This window comes from Pseudocercospora fijiensis, assembly GCF_000340215.1.
Source record: "Pseudocercospora fijiensis CIRAD86 unplaced genomic scaffold MYCFIscaffold_6, whole genome shotgun sequence".
NCBI classification, from domain to species: domain Eukaryota; kingdom Fungi; phylum Ascomycota; class Dothideomycetes; order Mycosphaerellales; family Mycosphaerellaceae; genus Pseudocercospora; species Pseudocercospora fijiensis.
In genome coordinates, this window is record NW_006921537.1 from 353,873 (window position 1) to 371,811 (window position 17,939).

The 17,939-nt window shown below is 46.2% G+C and overlaps 5 protein-coding genes across 5 annotated transcripts; 1 reads left to right on the forward strand and 4 right to left on the reverse strand.

The window, feature by feature from the left end:
* Positions 1–6,295: 6,295 nt before the first annotated feature.
* On the reverse strand, positions 6,296–8,191 carry MYCFIDRAFT_204060 (uncharacterized protein; the record flags this gene model as incomplete). The annotated part of the gene is made up of 3 exons (XM_007929951.1): positions 6,296–6,810; positions 6,887–7,967; positions 8,173–8,191. The coding sequence occupies 3 exons, from the start codon at positions 8,189–8,191 to the stop codon at positions 6,447–6,449; spliced, it is 1,464 nt and encodes a 487-aa protein (XP_007928142.1). The 3' UTR covers positions 6,296–6,446.
* Positions 8,192–8,416: 225 nt separating this feature from the next.
* On the reverse strand, positions 8,417–11,074 carry MYCFIDRAFT_51107 (MAP kinase). Its single transcript, XM_007929802.1, has 5 exons — positions 10,777–11,074; positions 10,209–10,580; positions 9,213–10,068; positions 9,074–9,159; positions 8,417–9,023 (listed from the first exon to the last, which is right to left on the reverse strand). Exons 2-4 carry the CDS (start codon positions 10,383–10,385, stop codon positions 9,131–9,133), a joined length of 1,062 nt encoding a protein of 353 aa, XP_007927993.1. The 5' UTR covers positions 10,386–10,580; positions 10,777–11,074; the 3' UTR covers positions 8,417–9,023; positions 9,074–9,130.
* Positions 11,075–11,948: 874 nt separating this feature from the next.
* MYCFIDRAFT_79946 (uncharacterized protein) lies at positions 11,949–14,330 on the forward strand (the record flags this gene model as incomplete). Its single annotated transcript, XM_007929913.1, has 4 exons — positions 11,949–12,130; positions 12,391–12,691; positions 12,745–12,926; positions 13,163–14,330. 4 exons carry the CDS (start codon positions 11,949–11,951, stop codon positions 14,328–14,330), a joined length of 1,833 nt encoding a protein of 610 aa, XP_007928104.1.
* Positions 14,331–14,981: 651 nt separating this feature from the next.
* MYCFIDRAFT_98945 (uncharacterized protein) lies at positions 14,982–16,529 on the reverse strand (the record flags this gene model as incomplete). Its single annotated transcript, XM_007929952.2, has 3 exons — positions 14,982–15,236; positions 15,364–16,011; positions 16,143–16,529. 3 exons carry the CDS (start codon positions 16,527–16,529, stop codon positions 14,982–14,984), a joined length of 1,290 nt encoding a protein of 429 aa, XP_007928143.1.
* A 214-nt stretch (positions 16,530–16,743) lies between these two features.
* MYCFIDRAFT_211654 (uncharacterized protein) lies at positions 16,744–17,566 on the reverse strand. The gene has a single exon (XM_007929953.1). It carries the CDS (start codon positions 17,533–17,535, stop codon positions 16,963–16,965), a length of 573 nt encoding a protein of 190 aa, XP_007928144.1. The 5' UTR covers positions 17,536–17,566; the 3' UTR covers positions 16,744–16,962.
* Positions 17,567–17,939: the final 373 nt, after the last annotated feature.

Here is a 17,939-nt window from a genome sequence, read left to right on the forward strand (position 1 = left end):
AATTAGGTCGCCTCGATAGGCTATTAGTAGGGTTGCTTACGCCTAGCCGATATAATATATTAAAATCGAACCCGGCGAGGTAGACGGCCTATCTAGCCTATCGACCTATAACCCTAGTAACCTTCGTAATTCTACGGAGGTTGTTATAGTCCGTATAGACCTAAATTGTATGCTAAGCACTATCGAGATAGTAGCGCTAATACTTAAAGGCTTCTACGATTGCTAAGAGCTCTTACTCGTAGGTCTCGTATCGACGCTCTATATTAATTATTTTTCGTAAAAAGAAGGTAATCGGGTGCTAATAGGTATTATTAGCCTATTATAACATAATAGCTAATATAGCGAACTATAAAGCGTTAGTCTCAATTCGGATCTGCTTACTTAGCACGAAATAGTACAATAAGGGGACTTTAGTAAATCGCTTCTTTAGACCGTTAAAAGCGGCTTATGTTTTGTTAGTCTACCTAAACTCTCTAGAAGGGTTTGCCTTAGTCTTAGTAAGCTTAGTTAATAGCATTACATGCCTCAAATAGCCCTTAATAAAACGGCGGTAGAAATTAGCGAAGCCGAGGAACGATTAAAGCTTCTTAATAGACGTAGGAACAGGCTATTTAGTAATTGTTTTGATCTAATTAGGATTAGCCTTAATACTATTAGTTAATACGATGAAACTAAGGAAGGCTACCTCCTTAGCAGCGAAGGTGCATTTAGAAGGCTTATAATATAGTCTATAGGCTCGTAGGCGGTCGAGGACCTTACGTACTACGGCCTAGTGTTCTATAATATTAGGTAAATATATATAAACTAGGATGTTATCTAGGTAAACTATATAGAGATAGTCTAATAGGCCCGAAAGGGCCCGATTGATATAGGACTAGAATGTTATAGAGGCATTAGCTAAGCCGAATAGTATAACTAAGTACTCGAAATAGCTATAGCGAGTACGGAAGGCCGTCTTCTATTCGTCGCCCTTGCGAATACAGATACGATAGTACGTATCCTTAATGTCTAGTATAGTATAGAAGTAGGCCCTAGAAAGGCGATCGAGGGTCTTATTAATAAGCGGAAGTAGACAGCGGTCTTTAATAGTAACAGCATTAAGTCTACGGTAATTAACGTATAACTATAGGCTACTATCCTTCTTTAGAACAAACAGGATTAGTGCACTAGCAGGGCTGTTACTATACCGAATGCGGCTATTAGCTAGGTTTTCCTCTAGGTACTTACGTAATATAGCAAGCTCTCGCTTACTAAGGTTGTAGAGGGGGCTAAAAGGAACCTCTTTGCCCTCTATAATGTTAATCTTATAGTCCGTCTCTTTGAATATAGGCAATGTCGATGCTAAGTAGTATTTAAATACATTAATATAGGTTTCTCGAATAGGTACTAGTATACGAGAGAGCTAATTAGGGTCTATACTATTAGGGGGTATAGGTTTATCGTTATCTCTACCGAGAAGATTAGCTATCGGATTAGCTAAGGCAGGTATTAGGTTGCTAATAAATAGGACCCTAATATTATTAGGACACTCGCTAATATCGATGTATTTAATATCCTCTCTCCTAGCGATTCTAAATCGCTATTATTAACTGCCTAAGTCTATAACTATAGTATAGTGCTTAAGAATAGGGTTGCTAATAACAATAGTAGCTCCCCTATATAGGTTGTCTATATCTACTACGTAGGCAGTAAAGTCTAGTAGGCGTTCATTTCCGAGGTCGTCCTTTAGAACTATAGGAATATAGTAGGCCCTATAGGTTAAGTACCGAGCGTTATTAAACTAAGCAAGGGTTAGCATATTAGTTCTAGGCAATTGTCGGAGGTCTAATTGCTTAGCTAGGCGATAGCTAATAAGGGCACTAACTGAATTTCCTAGATCTAGTATAACCTTAGTCTTATAGTTGTCTCTATATATATCCTATATAAGACAGGTGCGTATAATAGCTAGTATAATGTCGATAGTTTTACGCCGTACAAGGCTAATAGTTAGTACGGCGCTTACTCTTTTTTCGACTAATTAGAGGGGCCGATAGGGATAGCGTTAGCCGCTAAGAGGTGCTTTCGGTGTTTAGCGGAAGTACGGTTAATTCGGGCCTAGTCCTTAGGTTTGTCGCATTAGCCTAGTAGATAGCTAGTACTATTACAATTGAAGCACTTTAATCTAGTTAGAGGGTTGCTATAGCCGCTATTGCTACTATTGTTAGTTAAGCGATTAGTACTATAGGGATACGAGCCCCTTCTACGGCCCCTATCGCGGCCCCCTCTATATAGCCGCCGGCTACGGCCCCTTCTACGGTCGTTACTGTTTCTATTGTTAGCATTATTGTTATAGTAGGAACCTTAGTTTCCCCCGCGGCTACTACGGCTACTACGGTTAGTACTAGTTAGTCGGATCCTCGATTCTAGTCTTTATTAGAGTTAAACAGCTCGTTTAGCTGTTTCTGCCTCGACTATAAATTGAATACGTATTAGGTTAGCCTGTTCAAATACACGGCGGCGGTCTAATTCGAGAATAAGCTCCTACCTAAGCTTAGGGCGTATTTTAGAGATCTATATAGAATTAGTCTTAGGCGGAAGGTCGTCTTTAAGGGTTTTTAAATAGGCCTTAAATAAGCGAGCCGATTAATTAGTCTTCTATTTAGCTCGAAGATATAGGTCCTAAGCATGTTATTGCCTTAGTATAGGGTTTCTAAGGGTGTCTAGTATAATGGTTTTGTAGGTCTGCTACTGAATAGTAGTCTAGTTATTAAGGGAGTCGAAATAGTTATCCCATATACGCTTTAGGTCGCTATTAATGTACTGTATAGCGTAGACAACTAATAAATAGTCGTCTAGAAGAGCCCTCGGTGCATTTCGTTAGTTAAGCTTACAATTACGTATATAGTTATTGTATTGCTTGCGACTAGAGCCGTTAAACACAGTGCAGTCCTTAAGTTTAGCATCCTTCTTTTAGATAGGTAGTAAAGAAGGTCCTACTATAGGTTTAGTAGTAGTCGTTAGAGCTTCCTAAAGGCGACGGAGCTCGAGGAGGTTATCCTTTAGCTATTGTTCTTAACGTAGGGCAGTAAGCCTGTTTTAGGTAGCTTCCCAAAGTCTCCCTAACAGTTAAGGCCTAAAGGCTAGTTAGCTATATCGTCGATTGACAATGTTGTTAAGAATATCGTTAATAGGCAATTCTAGATCATTACCTAGAATTATAGGTTCTTCTTTAGTAGGCTCTCCGGTAGGCTCTTTAGTAGGAGGCACTTTAGTAGGTGCTCTAGTAGGCACTTTAGTAGGCACTGTGCTACTAGCGTTGTCGTTGCTAGCGCTGCTAGCGGCGCCGCGATTATTGTTTCGTAATAAGCCGGCTATTGTAATAAGGGGTAGTACTAATAATATATTGTTAGCCCCTAAGATGCGGATATAGCGGAATTAGTAGATATCGGTCTAGTATGCTTGACTTAGTATAATAGGCCGTATAGAAGGCCTTGCTTAATAATTGGTACGGTTGTTTCGATAGAATAGTACGTATAGGTCCCGTTCTTCGGGCGCAATATAGTTAGATTAGTCTTGTTCGTAGCTATACCGCTAAAAGCTTGAAATAAGAACTATCTAGCTACTGCCCTTAAAGGGTAGATCAAATACTATATAAGAAGGGTATATTAGCAGGTAGATAGGGTAGTAGTAGGTACGAGTAGTATTCGATAAGGAGCTAGGAGGAGAGGGAGGAAGGTAGGCAAGTTAGCCTATTGCTAAGCGCTAAGCCCTACCTAAGGCACTAAGACCCTAGCTTCACTTAGCCTAGTTATATACTAATCACGTATAGCCTCTTTAGCCCTAATAAGTTTCGGCTTAGCAAACTAAACTAAACCAACCCGAACTACTACGGGGTCTATAAATCCCGTTATATTTCTTAGCTCTTACGGAAGTTTTCTAAGTGCCGCTATAAAGGCTTAGGGTTTTTTGCGTATCTCTACTATAGTAAGGAAATAGTAGAAGTTATAAAAGAATAGAGGTTTAGAAAACTTAAGTTTAATAGGGCTTACTACGGTTTAAGGCGCGAGCCGAAGCCGCTTAGTTAGTAGACTTCGGAGGCTCCTATAGGCTATTAGGCTTTAAAGATCCTAAATAATATAATTAATAGGAATAGGCAGGCGCGTAAGTAACTAGAATACTAACAAGTCCTACTATTCTACTATTCTAATCCTTTATAATACCCTTAATACTACTATTACTACTACTAATATACTCCTTTCCGAAAGCTTCGATAGCTAAGGTATTACGAGTACGTTATATAGCGAGCTCGACCTTTAATTCGTATTCCTCGCCCGTACGTAGTATATATAAGTAGTAAGTATAGGGATTACTAAATCTAAAGTGCTTCGCCCTCTCTTCTACCCTCTATATACGCTTACGATAGACCTCGTAGCGATAGTTAGTTAGATATACGGTATATAGTTGCCCTTCTTACGGATATAATTATTAAAAGCTTCCTAATTTTTAGTAAAAACGTCGAGCTCGGTATTCTTTATAATTAGTCGGTCTTCTACGCCTTCGTATTCTCTTAGAATACGGCGAGACTCTTATAACAACCCTTCTATAACCGTCTACTAAGCCTCTATTTCCTTATACTATTGCTCGAGCTAATCCTAACCTTTTACTATCTTCTTAGGGTTCTTACGAAGCCTCTTAGTAACCGGTTGTCCTTTATTAGAAGCGCTAGATATACTATTAGCGATAGACGTCTTCTCGATAGGCGGCTTATTATCTACTAGCTAAGTCTAAGTCTATAGCGGCGGTAGCGGTAGTAGCGATAATAAGGTATCTATAACCTCCGATTTAGACTCGCTATCCGATAGCTATACGATTAGCTATAGTAGTCGATAGTATTTGCTATTTATCTGCTTCGATTGCTTCTACGCGCTTCTAACCTATTATTAGTACGAGATTATATAAGGAAAGAGGTAGAAATACGATAGTTTATAGGATCTATATACGCCGTAGTATTGCTATCCTACCTCTAAGAAATACCGAGTAATTAACTAATTATAATTACAATTATATACTTAGTAATTACATTAATAATTAATGTAATTATAAGTAATTATATACTTAATCTAATTAACAATTAATAACTATATCTATATATAATCGAAGCCTTACCTACCCTATCCCTAGAATCCTAGTATATAGTACTAATAGCCTCGATAACGTGCTTTACTATATTCTATATACCTTCCCTTTAAAAAAGATCCTTATAATAGCCGTAATCCGCGGAAACGTAGCGGTAGGAGGTATAGCGCTAGCTAATAGCTTATAATATCGTAATCGCGAGTAGTAATATTGTTTTTAAATCTATCGTATCTCGCGAGGGCTTAGTTAGACTCCTAAGGTTTAGAGCCCTATACTTTCAATTTATAATAAAGCTCGTTACGGTAGTAAGTTCTAACGTTATACTCTAAAGAAATTTTTTTAGGAAAATATACTCTCTCTCTCTCTCTTCTTCTTATATATACTCTTTAAAGTATATAATACTATATATAAACCTTATCGAACTATATCTTCCCTAGTACTGCTGTTACTAAACGACTGTATTAAACCCTCCCCTCCTATATTTTCTTACCTTCTTATCTTACCTTAGAGTTAGCTTAGACTTAGAACTCGGATTCTTTATAAAAAAAACAAATTTAGATTTATATTACTTTCGTTTTAGAGCTACTAGTAGGTAGCGGAAGAAGTTTTAGATATAAGAATTTCTTTAAAAAATAGCGTAAGATTTTTTTTTTAAAAAAAAAGAAAGGAGTCCTAGATATAGTAGGTTTTTATAAGGAAGGAAGATTAAAGCTATAGGGACGCCTAGTAAGGCTAGAAGAGAAAGAAGGGATAAGGATAAAAAAAATAAAAAAGAAAAAGGTTAAAGGTTTTAAAAGAAGAAGGAGAAGAGAAGAGGATAGTTATAGAAAAAAAGTTAAAAAAAAGGATAGTATATAAGATAAGGAGGGGTTTTAATAAGATAGCTAGTACTACTACTATAGATAGAAGAGAAAGTAAAGGGAATATTATAAAGAAAAAGAAAAAGGAACTAGAAACTCTATTTTCTTACTACTATACGTATAGATTACTAGTATAGGAACTTTCTAGTAATAGAGATCTATAACTACCGACGCTACTACTTTCGCTAAATATAATTCTTAAATAGAGAAGCTAATATATAATACGATACGCTCGCAATCTATATCGATATATTGTAAATCGAACTTAGGTTTTTATATAACTAGTAGTAAGAAATTAATCAATCGTAGCATAAGCATATAAGCACAAGCTTAATTTCTATTCTACTCCGTAACTAGTCTTACGGGTTCAAATCTATGTAGATGCTACCGACACCGTACTATCAAACACTGTCCTGTCTCCAGCGCATAACTCATCTCCTCCCTCATACTCACACAATACCTCCTCAACCTTTAAACCAACTGCCAAAACAACAGACTAAGAAAAGCCAAGAAAGTCAATCCGTTGCTTGCACTAGCGGCGCTCGCAGCATTCCCACTCCCATTGGCGCTCCCATTGACGGGCCCATCATCACCAATCCCACCTGGAAGACCTTGATACCCAAACGTCAAATTCTGAGCCACGGAGGTGTTGTAACAGCTGTTGCCCGCGATATTGATCCCGGCAAGGTCATTCGCATGGACGATGAACATATACTTCTTCTGATCGAGACCCTTGAAACCATCGGTATTGTAGGGAAAGCGATCGGAGGGGTCGGTAGCGGTGGTGTTGCGGAGGAAAATGCATTGGACTTGGTCGGGGTAGTCGTGTGCTAACCTGGAAGGAAATAAACGAGTCAGTATCAATCACTCACAGAAAAAAATGAGATTTGGGGGAAATGTTTCTTTCATACTTGGGATAATCGCGCATCACATCACTATTCGACGTATCCGCAACCAAAACAAACTTTCGCTGCGGGAAAGTCTGGAAGATCTTGGTGAGGAGAAATTGTCGAATGCTCAGAGTTGCGCTGATGTCGCTGAAGTTGAGAGGGCGGACATCGAAAGAGCCGGCAGGGTAGTAGGCGTAGATGAATTGTTCGTATTGCCTTGTGACTTGCTCCGGGAGAGTCGTCAGGTAGTGGAAATGCAAATTCGGCAAACTCGTGCTCCAGTTGGCATAGATTTCGTTCATGTTCTCCCAAGGCACATAGGGCCTGGCAAAAGAATTGAGCAAGCCTTCCTTCGGATCGTAGATTTTCGTGACACGAAGGATGTCATCGATGTCGGAGATCACGGTCAGTCCAGTGTTCGGGACGAGATATGCTGTTCCGTTGCCTTCTGTGGTGTTGGACACGAACGTAGAAAGCTTCTGGATTTGTTCGGTGGAGTTACCGGCCATGAGTCCGTTGCTGTTGATTGGCATGAAGACGTCGAAATCGCCCTGAGCTGTCGTGTTGTATGGCAGTTTCACTTGCTGGGACTCGCCCGGTCCGCCCTCGATAGGAGTAATGTCTATGGGTGAGACAGCGACATGGCCTTGCTGTACAACGAAGATGGACGCCGTGACATTGCGTGCCATATCAGCCTGACTTTGAGGCAAGTCTTCAACAGACGTATCGATCAAGAATACATTGGCGAGATCGTTCAGTGTACTCTCATTCGTGTCCGGCTGCTTGTAGATATTTCCATGAAACCTCACATTCCAACCCTGGTCGGTATAATTGGCATATGGGGGCAGATTCAGTGCCTGAGTCGGCACAGCCGCGAGCTGCTTGTCGTCGATTCCAAGGCTGCTTTGTACCGAATCGCCAGTTGGGAAGTTCTGGAAGAAATTGGGTATACCGCTAGCTACGTACGATGGGATGTCTGAACCCAAGGTACTCAGAATGCCGTCGACACCTGATGCAATATCGGAAATAAGGTCTCGCGGTCGTTTGTACGTCTTCGTCGGATCGCGTTTGACAGGTGATGGCGTGATGAGAGGATCTCGAGCTTCGACGACTGGCTCAGGTACTGGATTTGCCGCGACCAAGGCGAGAAGTGATGCCGGCAGGAGGAGGCTTCGTAGGGTGAGGGTAGACATTGTGATCCTGTGTGATTGTAGGAAAGAGAGGAATTGGGTGCAGGAAAGAAGGTGTGATTAGCTTCAGAGGATTGTTTGGTAAACTTGGATAGAGTTGCTATGAGCATCGCGAACTGTGCGCCAAAGACGTCATTTCTGCGATCCTGCTGGCAAACGCGAACCTGTCGATCAACTGTCACTGGCCGCGCACTGCCTTCCTCGGGGCTAAGCGGCAAGCACTGCATTCTCCTGTTTGATATGGACGGGAGCTCGCCGAGAATTCACATGCTTCTGATATGTGAATGTTACTGTATGTGACGGACAGCTCAGAACGACTGGAATTGAGCGCTGACACGACGGTCACGACCTCAGACCGAGCAGGGATGGCACGGACAATTCAATACTCCGTACCTGAGGCTTGAAATCAGTACAGACAGTAGCTACTTGAATGCAGGCGGTTTTGCTCCAAGAGTCAAGCGAAGCTCTGCCAGCACCCTTATGTATTTAGTTCTCCAAGTTTTGCCATTGACTCGATACACAACGAAACTGTCTAATTTCTCGCATTCGTGCGTACATCGTCGATAGCATCATCATCAACCCATACAAAAGCCCCTGCTCTTGCACAATGCACCTCGATCCACCATGCATTCGTTCGCGCTCCGCTCGATCCCGTCACGAGTTCCCATGCGCCATCATGAACAGTTCTGAAATTGGTTGAAAGTAAAGTCCGGAAAGCGTGGGCATAGCAGATTCAGGCGAGCCAGCGTCTCAAGGTTGTGTACCACGGAGTCGCCTTCTTCACCCTATCACCATCTGCCATGCCCGCGCCTTCCTAGACGGTAATGCGACGAGAGATTGTCGTGTCGATGCCGATTGGAATGTCACCGTCGCTAGGAGAGACCGTTGGTGGACCAGTGCCCGCTGCTGCGTCGGCATGGCTATCGCGGCGAACAGAGTATTTGGTGGGAGATGGCTTCAATTGGTCGCTGCGAAAAATCATTAGCACCAGTAGACTGGCTGGTGTAGAGTGAAGTACTTTGAAATATTTGAACAGAAAAAAAGGAAATTCGTGGATGACTTTTTGGATATGACGTTACCGCATGATCTCCTCATAAATCAGACCTATTCAATCAGCGTCAGTAGAGTTGGAAATGCATGATTGGAGTTATACGCACGCTTCAGCTGTTCTTTTGACAGGTTGTCCTTGTTCTTATCGAAATCGAAAAACTCTTCTGGGATGGGCTCTGCCGTTGGCTCGTCTTCAGGGTCATGATATGGTTCCAGATATGGGTGCTTCAGCGCCTCCTCAACTGTGATGCGCTTGGCGGGGTTGAATGCAAGGAGCTTCTCGAGCAGGTCAAGAGCCAAGTCGGAAGTCTTGGGGAACATGGCCTTCCAGGGGATCTTCTTCTTGAACGGCAAGCTTCGAATGTATTCCCTCGCGCGACGAGATTTGATGCCGTAGTAGTCCTCCATCGTTGGTGTGCCCAGCACGTCCAGGATGAGGGTGAGCTGGTGGTGATAGTCTTTGCCGGGGAAAAGTGGCTTGCCGCTCAGCATCTCTGCCAGAATACAGCCCACTGACCAGACATCAATCGCCTTGGTGTATTCCTTGAACGTAAGCATAATCTCTGGTGCGCGGTACCATCGAGTTGCGACGTATTCGGTCATGAAGCCCTGGTTGTCTTCGGTGCTTGCGGCGGAGCGTGCAAGACCAAAGTCACAAACTTTCAGATCGCAGTTAGCGTTCAGAAGCAAGTTCGATGGCTTGAGGTCTCGGTGGAGGACATTGGCGGAATGCATGGCTTTCAGAGCGCGCAAAGTCTGGTAGATGAAGTACTGGCAGTGATCATCGGACAATTCTTGAGTGCGGATGACTCGGTGCATGTCGGTCTCCATGAGTTCCTGGATGAGGTATACCTCAGAGAAGCTTTCGTAGTTTCTCGGCTTCTGGATGTCGAGGATGGAGATGATGTTCTCGTGGTTGAAGTAGCGCAACAATTTCATTTCGCGCAATGTCCGTAAGCAGAACTAAACGCAAAGGGTATGAGGTTAGTACGTGTGTCCAAGATAAAGGCCACTCCGCGGCAAGCGTTCTGCTGCGTCTTATCTCAAGAGCGCAGCAAGTCTCGGCCAGCTAATGTGTGCCTTGTTCCCTCCAATCTACTCACCATGGAATGGTCGAAGGGTGTGATTTTCTTGATTGCGACTTTCTGTCCAGATGGCTTGTGCAGCGCCGAGCATACCACGCCATATGCGCCTTCGCCCACCACATCTTGGATGTCGTACTGCTCAGATACGTTGAAGCTAATCTTGCGCGAGCCGCCCTGCTGCGGCGCTCGTGACATGTTGCTGGATCTTTCTGTGTAGAAATGTGGTGTGTTTGCGAATGGGCGTGTGTGATGGTATCTGTATGCCGAGGTCGCCTAGCAACGAGGGAGGTCGGGAGCAGAGACGTGAAATTCGCACTCTCGCGAGGAGTGTTGCTAAGAGACGACAATTGGTGAGGGTGTAGGTAATGTGCGTGCGTCCTGTTCCTGCTTCTGGGTTGCACAGTCAGCTCCTGTTTCCGATTCCGATTTCGTCAATGGACCCGCCAAAGAAAGAGAAGACAATGACAATGCCAGCTACGTTCCAGCCGCAGCCACAGCCACGTGCTTTCACATGCACAGCATATGTGCATTGGGCCAGGCCAGGTATTTGCAATGTGGGCTGGAGTGTGTAGTGCGCCGGACGTACCTCCTTACCAGGACTCACGCTCGTAGCTGCGGTATGCTGGACGCTCGAAGCTGTGCCTGAGCACTCTTTGATCTATTCTGACGCGAAGAAAGGGCGTGCCCGATTATGGAGGGTCGGCGTTGGAGAGCGAGTGCTGCTGCACGACAGAGGGTGCAACGGCGGGGGCGGTGGTAGCAATGGATGGTGATGTAGAATCTCTGTGACCAGGGACGGCGTCGATGGCAAACGATGCAGCTGGCAGATGCTCTTCTATGTCTACTCGTTTCGGTTCAGTAGAAGCGCCGACGACCTGTCCAAGTCACACGTACAAACGCAGTGCAAACGCAGCCCGTAGGTTCTAGTGGGGTGCTCAAGCTTGCCGTGTGTGATTCGGCGCTGACGTTGACCAGCCCTGACTTCTCCGCCTACTCTAGTGCGACACGTTTTATCCTTCGGCGCCTACACGTCACTCTCCATCCTCATAACTTACAACTTCCAAGCAGCGAGACGTCGGCGGATGGACTGTCTCCGGCAGCGTGAAGGGAATGCTGATGCACAATTGATCGTGAAATCCAAGCCGCTTCCTCGCACATTGATCAGCTCCAGCGGGAGACGAAAATCATGCTATTGCTGTACAGTAGCAGATTCCATTCACTCAGCAAGCATATAGCCGATATCCGCATGTGAATGCCCTGGAAATGATGCGGCGAAATGTCTCGATCTATTTAGTTCTATACAAGGCCGCCCATCCAAGCGCCAAATCTGGCAATCTGGATCATCAGCTGAACGCCTGACGCCTCACTTCAGCTCCTCGCCGAGTCCTCGGCTGTGCCTCTCCCAAGCATACCAATATGTACTCAGCCGCACGCATATCGCGCACGTATCATGTATAGACTACAGATATCGACACCGGTCAGGTCCTATATCTCTCACAATCACCATTCTTTCCCCCTCGTCTGCCTTCACCTGGTTTGCACATTGGCGGCCTCAAAATACCTGCAGGCCGTACAGTTCCGATTTCCAAACAAGACCTGTAAATGGTCTTCCGAGACACGGTGACATATACAGAGTTCAAGCTCGTGACTAGATCGACTTCTTTATAACAATTCCGCAGCCTCAGGACTTTTCTGTCACGTGTACCCTTCTCCTCAGCTACCGCCTCACATTCCCAGGCTACTCGGCTCTAGACAGCCATGAAGGGCTTCAAGCTCATCGCAAAAAGGGACTCCGAGCCCGAGCCACAAGACCCCTCACCAGCTATTCCGATCAAGATTATTAGCGATCAGGAGCCCACAGCAGGACCTGCAGACGATCCTGACCCAACTCCGAGCGGGAGGCGTGTTGATGAATTCTACCCAGCATGGGACAAATTCCTGTATGTCGAGCCAAAGCGAGCCAAGAAGACTTCCAGAGCTGCTCGCAAAGTGCAGGAAGAAGTAAAGCGTGTCGTGACAAGATTGACGCTCCCCCGTGGATAAAACGAGTTGAGGACATTTTTGAGAACCCGGAATTCTTCATTGACGGAGCTACAGCCACAGATGTACACCAGGGAAGTGGCGGGGATTGCTGGTTTCTGGCATCACTGATGGCGGTCAGCGCGAAGAGGGAGCTGATCGACAAATGATGTGTGGCGAGGAACGAAAAGGTTGGAGTGTATGGATTTGTCTTCTATCGAGATGGGGAGTGGATCTATGAAGTGATTGACGACAAGCTCTACCTCCGTGTTGGAGATGACGATAATCTCGATGTCGTGAGAGACTGGGACAAAGAAGACAAGGAAGGGCAGTATCTTAATTACGACGAGGACAAGCTTAAGGAAGCGTTGCAGAGAGGTGGTGAAGCATTATACTTCAGCCACTGCAAATCTAACGAGACCTGGTTGCCACTGATCGAGAAGGCATATGCCAAAGCGCACGGCGATTACTATGCCATTGAGGTAGGACCTTTGCAAAAATCATATCATAACAATTCGAAACTGATGTGAAGCAGGGCGGCTTTGCCAGCGAGCGTATCGAGGATCTGACGGGCGGCGTTGCGGTAGTTTTGAACCCAGAAGACATCATGGACAAAGACCGTTTCTGGAGGGAACAGCTCTCACAGGTCAACAAGAAGTACCTCTTCGGCGGCGGATCAAAACCCTCGAGCCCGAAAGGACTAATCAGCGGGCACGCGTACGCAGTTCTCGAAGCTTGGGAGGAAGGCGACTTGCGGCTTGTGAAAATCCGGAATCCGTGGGGCGACACAGAATGGGAAGGCGATTGGAGCGACGGCTCAAAGCTTTGGACGGCAGAAATGATGACCAAGCTGAAACATACGTTTGGCGATGATGGCGTCTTTTGGATGTCTTATACAAAGACTTCCTAAAGCACTTTCCATGCATCAACCGTGTTCGTCTCTTCGATGATAGCTGGACGGTTGGGCAACAGTGGTCCTGTGTGAGCGTACCGTGGACTGTGGACTACATGGACACCAAGTTCCAGTTCACAATCTCCGAAAATGGCCCAGTCGTCATCGTCTTAGCGCAGCCTGACGATCGCTATCTCCACGGCCTGCGAGGAAGATACCTACACTCCCTCCACTTCCGCGTGTACAAGCAAGGCGAAGAAGAATCTCGCTGGATTGTCCGCAGCATGCACAACTCCGGCAACGAAACCGTCTTCACACGTTCCGTGTCCGCAGAAATCGAAGATCTGGAGCCCGGAACTTACGATGTCATTTTCAAAATCACAACCTTACGCACAAGCCAAAGGACCGCGGAAGAAAACATCACGAAATACGCCATCGACAGGAAAGAGAAACTTTTACACGTCGGTCGAAGATTCGATTACGCTCAAAGCAAAGGTGATCTTCGGGGTATGGAGAAATATATGCGCAGAGCGAAGAAACGTGAGCTCAAAGATAAACGGATCACTGCGTTTAAGAAAGATCGGGAGATGAACCGGAAGTTGAATGATAGAGCTCGAAAGCGGAAACAGAGGATTCATGATGCGATGCGAGGGAAGAGGAGGGAAGTTCGGGAGAGAATGAAAGCTAAGAGGGGAGAGAAATGTGAGGATGAGAGGACTTGTGCTCAGATTTCTACTGGTGAGAAAATGGGGACTCAGGCTGGTAGTATCGTGCAAAGTAAGCTGGAAGAGGATCCGAGAGCTGATGTGGCGCCTAAAGAGACGGTTCCTGATGGTGCTGAGAAGGCTGATGTGGTCATGAACGAACCAATCGCTGATCCAAAAGAAAAGGACAACTTGATCTCCGAACTCCAAAACCTCGAACTCAAAGACGTCGACAAATCACTACCCGATCCTACTCTTTCCCCCCTCCACCCACAATCTGAAAACGAAGCCGAAAACGATTCTGAGCCCGAACCTTTGGAGGAGTTGGATGATGATGATTTCCCTTGGGATTCGGAAATCGATGGGCCTGTCGATACAAGCTCTGAGGAGGGAAACGATGAGGATTATGGTCCAGGAATTTTCGAAGATGATCCTTGGAATGGGGTTGTTGTGCTGGGATTGAGGGTGTATTCGAAGAGTAGAGATGTTGAGGTTAGGGTTGTCAAGGATGAGGAGGAGGGATAGAGATATAATCAAAATTGCTCGAGTTGTATACACGTAACAATCTCAGCTACCAGGTAGTACTGTATCCCACTGAAGGCAACCCCTCTCACTCACACCCTTCAACCTCCCATCCCTCAACATCGGAAGCAAGCGCATGCCGCACCAACCCGATCCCTCAATCTCCCCTAATAACCTCATCCCGACTCCTCAAACTACTCCCCTCAAACCTCAACCTCTTCGCCACAAAACACCCAAAATCCACCCCCTTTACATTCTCCCGTCCCCGACAAACACGTAAAATTCACAATCCGACCATCCTTAGCCGCAACCTTCAAATTCCCTCCAAAAGTACCGATTACTTTTATGGTCGCCATGGTGTGGAGATATTAAAGGAATTTGGTGTAGGAACGAGGGATTTTGTGCTATCCGTAAGGCTATAGTTCTGTAGTTAAGTGAGTGACAGATCTTGAGAAGTTTTGGCGGGGCGAGGTGCGGCAAAGAAATGCAGGTACCGGCCGGGAAACATGGATTGGGATTTCTTATAAGCTGGACTAGTTATAAGAGAGGTGAGGTAAAGTATATTTTTGTTACAGATCATCTCAATTTCTCTTCACCCACTCTGCATCACTGGTACACCCTCTGCTGGCGCGGCCAGCCACCTAGAAGCAGAGTTCACCAGGTGGTGAGGATTTTTGGGTACTCTTTCGAAGAGATACCGAGATCAGCGAATATAGTATCATCGCCCTTGAGGTTGTCTACGCGATGCTCATCTTCGCCCTCCAGCTTCTCGAGCTCTTCCTGTGGCGTCTCCTTGTTTTCGTCCTTCTCATCCCCAGGCGCCGGGTCTAGATTGCTGGAGTTGTCGAAGTCGCCTTCGCCAATCATCAAGAATGAAGAGTTGACGTAATCGAGGTGCTTTGGCAAGGCCTGTTCGAAATCTGTCAGCAGGTATGCTCATGTTTCATTCACTCTGCAGGAAGCAGCGGAAGTCAACGCCGCATCTGCGATTCAGCGAGCTTCGTGGCGCTTGCGGCGATGAGTCCAGCTTACGTACCGGCATCCAACCACGACCACGGAAATCGTCGATGATCTCCTTCGAGTACTCTGCTGCATTCGGGAGGGCGTTGGCTGGAGCGGATGATTCTGGATTCTTCAGACTCAGAGCAAAGCTGCCTTTCTCGGCCAAGCCAAGGTCCTTCTGTACCTCTCCGATTGCAGAAGGGATCGTAAGCATGTAGGCGAGATGCGTCGTGCCTTGACCACCACCGGTTGACGTGATGGCGTAGACCCCCTCGCCAACCGGCGTCACCTCCGGCGTGTGGCGAGTTCCGGTAGTCTTAGTGCTGTATGAAGAGCCCTGAAAGAAGTCTTCTTTGAGAGCGTCCATGCTGACCTTGGCCTTCTCAGTGAAGGCCATAAACCTGTCCTTGCCGTTTCTCGGAAAGACCTTTTTGGGCAATGCGATGAGTCGGTTGTTGCCGACATCTTGGACGGCGCCGTCTGTCAGCTTGCCTCCAGGCGGCAGTGGTCGTAGGACGAAGAAACTGCGTTGAAGGTCTTGAACGCTATCTGGATCATCGACGCCTACGCGACCACGTGTGAAGAAGTAGATCACACCCTTCTCGAGCACGTTCGATGGCTGCGCTTCTTCGCGCTCCTTGTCTTCTTCAACTGCCTCGCCCGTAGCGATCTCTCCGGTGGTCTGTTCTTTCTTCAGAGAATCAGCATGTGATCAATCACTTCAATTTCAGCAGTCGAGAATAAGCACTGCACTGCGATGCGAGGTGCGCTGCCCTTTCGCTCCGGTGTAGATGATCGCAACAAGACACATACCTTGCTCGTCTTACCCTCCTCGTTCGCATCGGCCTTGACTTGATCCAGAGCGCCTTTGTCGCCATTCGTTTCAACCTTGTCGCCGCCTTCTGCTTCGTCCACCTCGCTGTCCTCGCTCGCCTTCGCTTCAGCCTTTGTCGGCTCTTGAGAGGCGACTTCTTCCTTCTGCGGCTGCTCACCCTTCATGTCCTCATCGGGACCCTTGTCGACATGCTCCTGTTCATCACCGTTCTTTATCGTTTCTTCGAGCGTCTTCTGCTCCTTGGCGGGTCGGCCACCCTTCGATTTGCTAGATGGGCTCGACTGTTCATCGGCCTTGCGCTTGGTGCCACTCTTGCTTGCTGATGACGGAGGGCTCGATTGATTCTTCTCTCGCGTTCCGGCCATGGCAAAGGCGTCTCTTTACAATATTTTTTTACAGTAAACTGGCTGTCGAATGGATAGCGGAGTCAATTATGTGTCTTCAAGTGATGAGAGGTTCAGTATGTTGGTGGAAGAGGGAGCAATGAAGATGGAAAGCGACTTAACTGAGCGGAACTGAAGTGAGCTGCACTCTTGGTAAGGCATTGGAAGACGCGCCTCTCCTGCCGCGTGAAAGTGGTGATGTCAGTGTGCCTGCCATTTCGCGCTACCAACGCGAACTCAATTCTGCCTGGCGGCAGCAAACAGACTGACAGCGTCATGACGAAAGGTACTGATGCGTGCTGAGATATACAGAGTCTTCTCATCCGGGAGCCCCGACACCATCACCACATCGGCTCCGACTCCACTTGACTGGATACAAGAATTGAGTCCCTCTCCTCGTGGCATATCCAACAGCCTAGAACATTGGCACGTCGACACCCTCACCAGGGCTCCTCATACCCCTCGCGCCTTGGAACTTGCTCGCCATCCACTTCACGCCAATCCTCCTGAACTCCACGATTCCGGTAGTGTGAATTTTGACATCGGGATACAATCCGCTCGTCTCACTATTCCAGAACAAAGTCGCTTTCCCAGTGTCCTCGTTCAGGTAAGTCACTTCCAGATCCAGAATCTTGAGCGAGTATTCCGGAGCGATAGAGAGATAGTGTTTCTGTTGATCAATGATAGCTTGCGCTGACGTGGTAGGCTCTTTGGGGTTGTGTAAGACGCCTGTATAACCTGGCGCTACACGTGTCCAAGGTAGTTGAGAAATGTCGAAAGTGCGGCTGTTTACGGCTTTGACGTAGCGGATGAGGATGCCTTTGAGTTGTTCTGTTGATGGGAGGCCGTCTAGCTCATCATGGTGGGAAGAGCGGTGATCGTAGGGACTGGCGGAGTCAACTTTTGGCTGGCTCTCATGAGGGCTTGCAGAATCGATCTTTTCCCTCCCTTCAGTGCCTCCATCGTGGCTTCTGCTGGCGTCTGACATACAGCATTGTGCTCGAAAGAGCTAGAGTAGTATGCACGTTGTCTTCATGATCTTAGCTTTTCTGCAGTCGAGAGGCGAGATTGGGGATTCTTCGTATCCCGGTTGTTACAAGGACGGGCCGAGATGAGCCCGGTCGCCAAGGCTCTAGCTAAGAGCCTTCAAGAAGCCGCGATTCATAAAGAATATGCAATAGCCTATCCACATGTTAGTCGGCGTTAATCTAGTATAGTGTTTAATAGATATTATTATCGAGGATCTCGAGATACTTATCGCGAGGCTAAGAATACTTAAATAAGTATATATATTAGTTTCGAGAATACTATTAAAGTAGGAGAGACGGTAGAGAAGTTAGACTAGTACTTATAAATAACTTAGACTCGTATCCGTAATACCCTAGCTAGATA

What these genes read in the sequence shown, in the direction of transcription:
- MYCFIDRAFT_211654 (XM_007929953.1), bottom strand. Translation starts at nt 17,535, where the DNA reads ATGTCAGACGCCAGCAGAAGCCACGATGGAGGCACTGAAGGGAGGGAA.
- MYCFIDRAFT_51107 (XM_007929802.1), bottom strand. Translation starts at nt 10,385, where the DNA reads ATGTCACGAGCGCCGCAGCAGGGCGGCTCGCGCAAGATTAGCTTCAAC. An exon ending in CACCCTTCGACCATTCCATG is followed by an intron (nt 10,069 to 10,208) that starts GTGAGTAGATTG and finishes CTTTGCGTTTAG; the next exon opens with TTCTGCTTACGGACATTGCG. An exon ending in GTCAAAAGAACAGCTGAAGC is followed by an intron (nt 9,160 to 9,212) that starts GTGCGTATAACT and finishes CTGATTGAATAG; the next exon opens with GTCTGATTTATGAGGAGATC.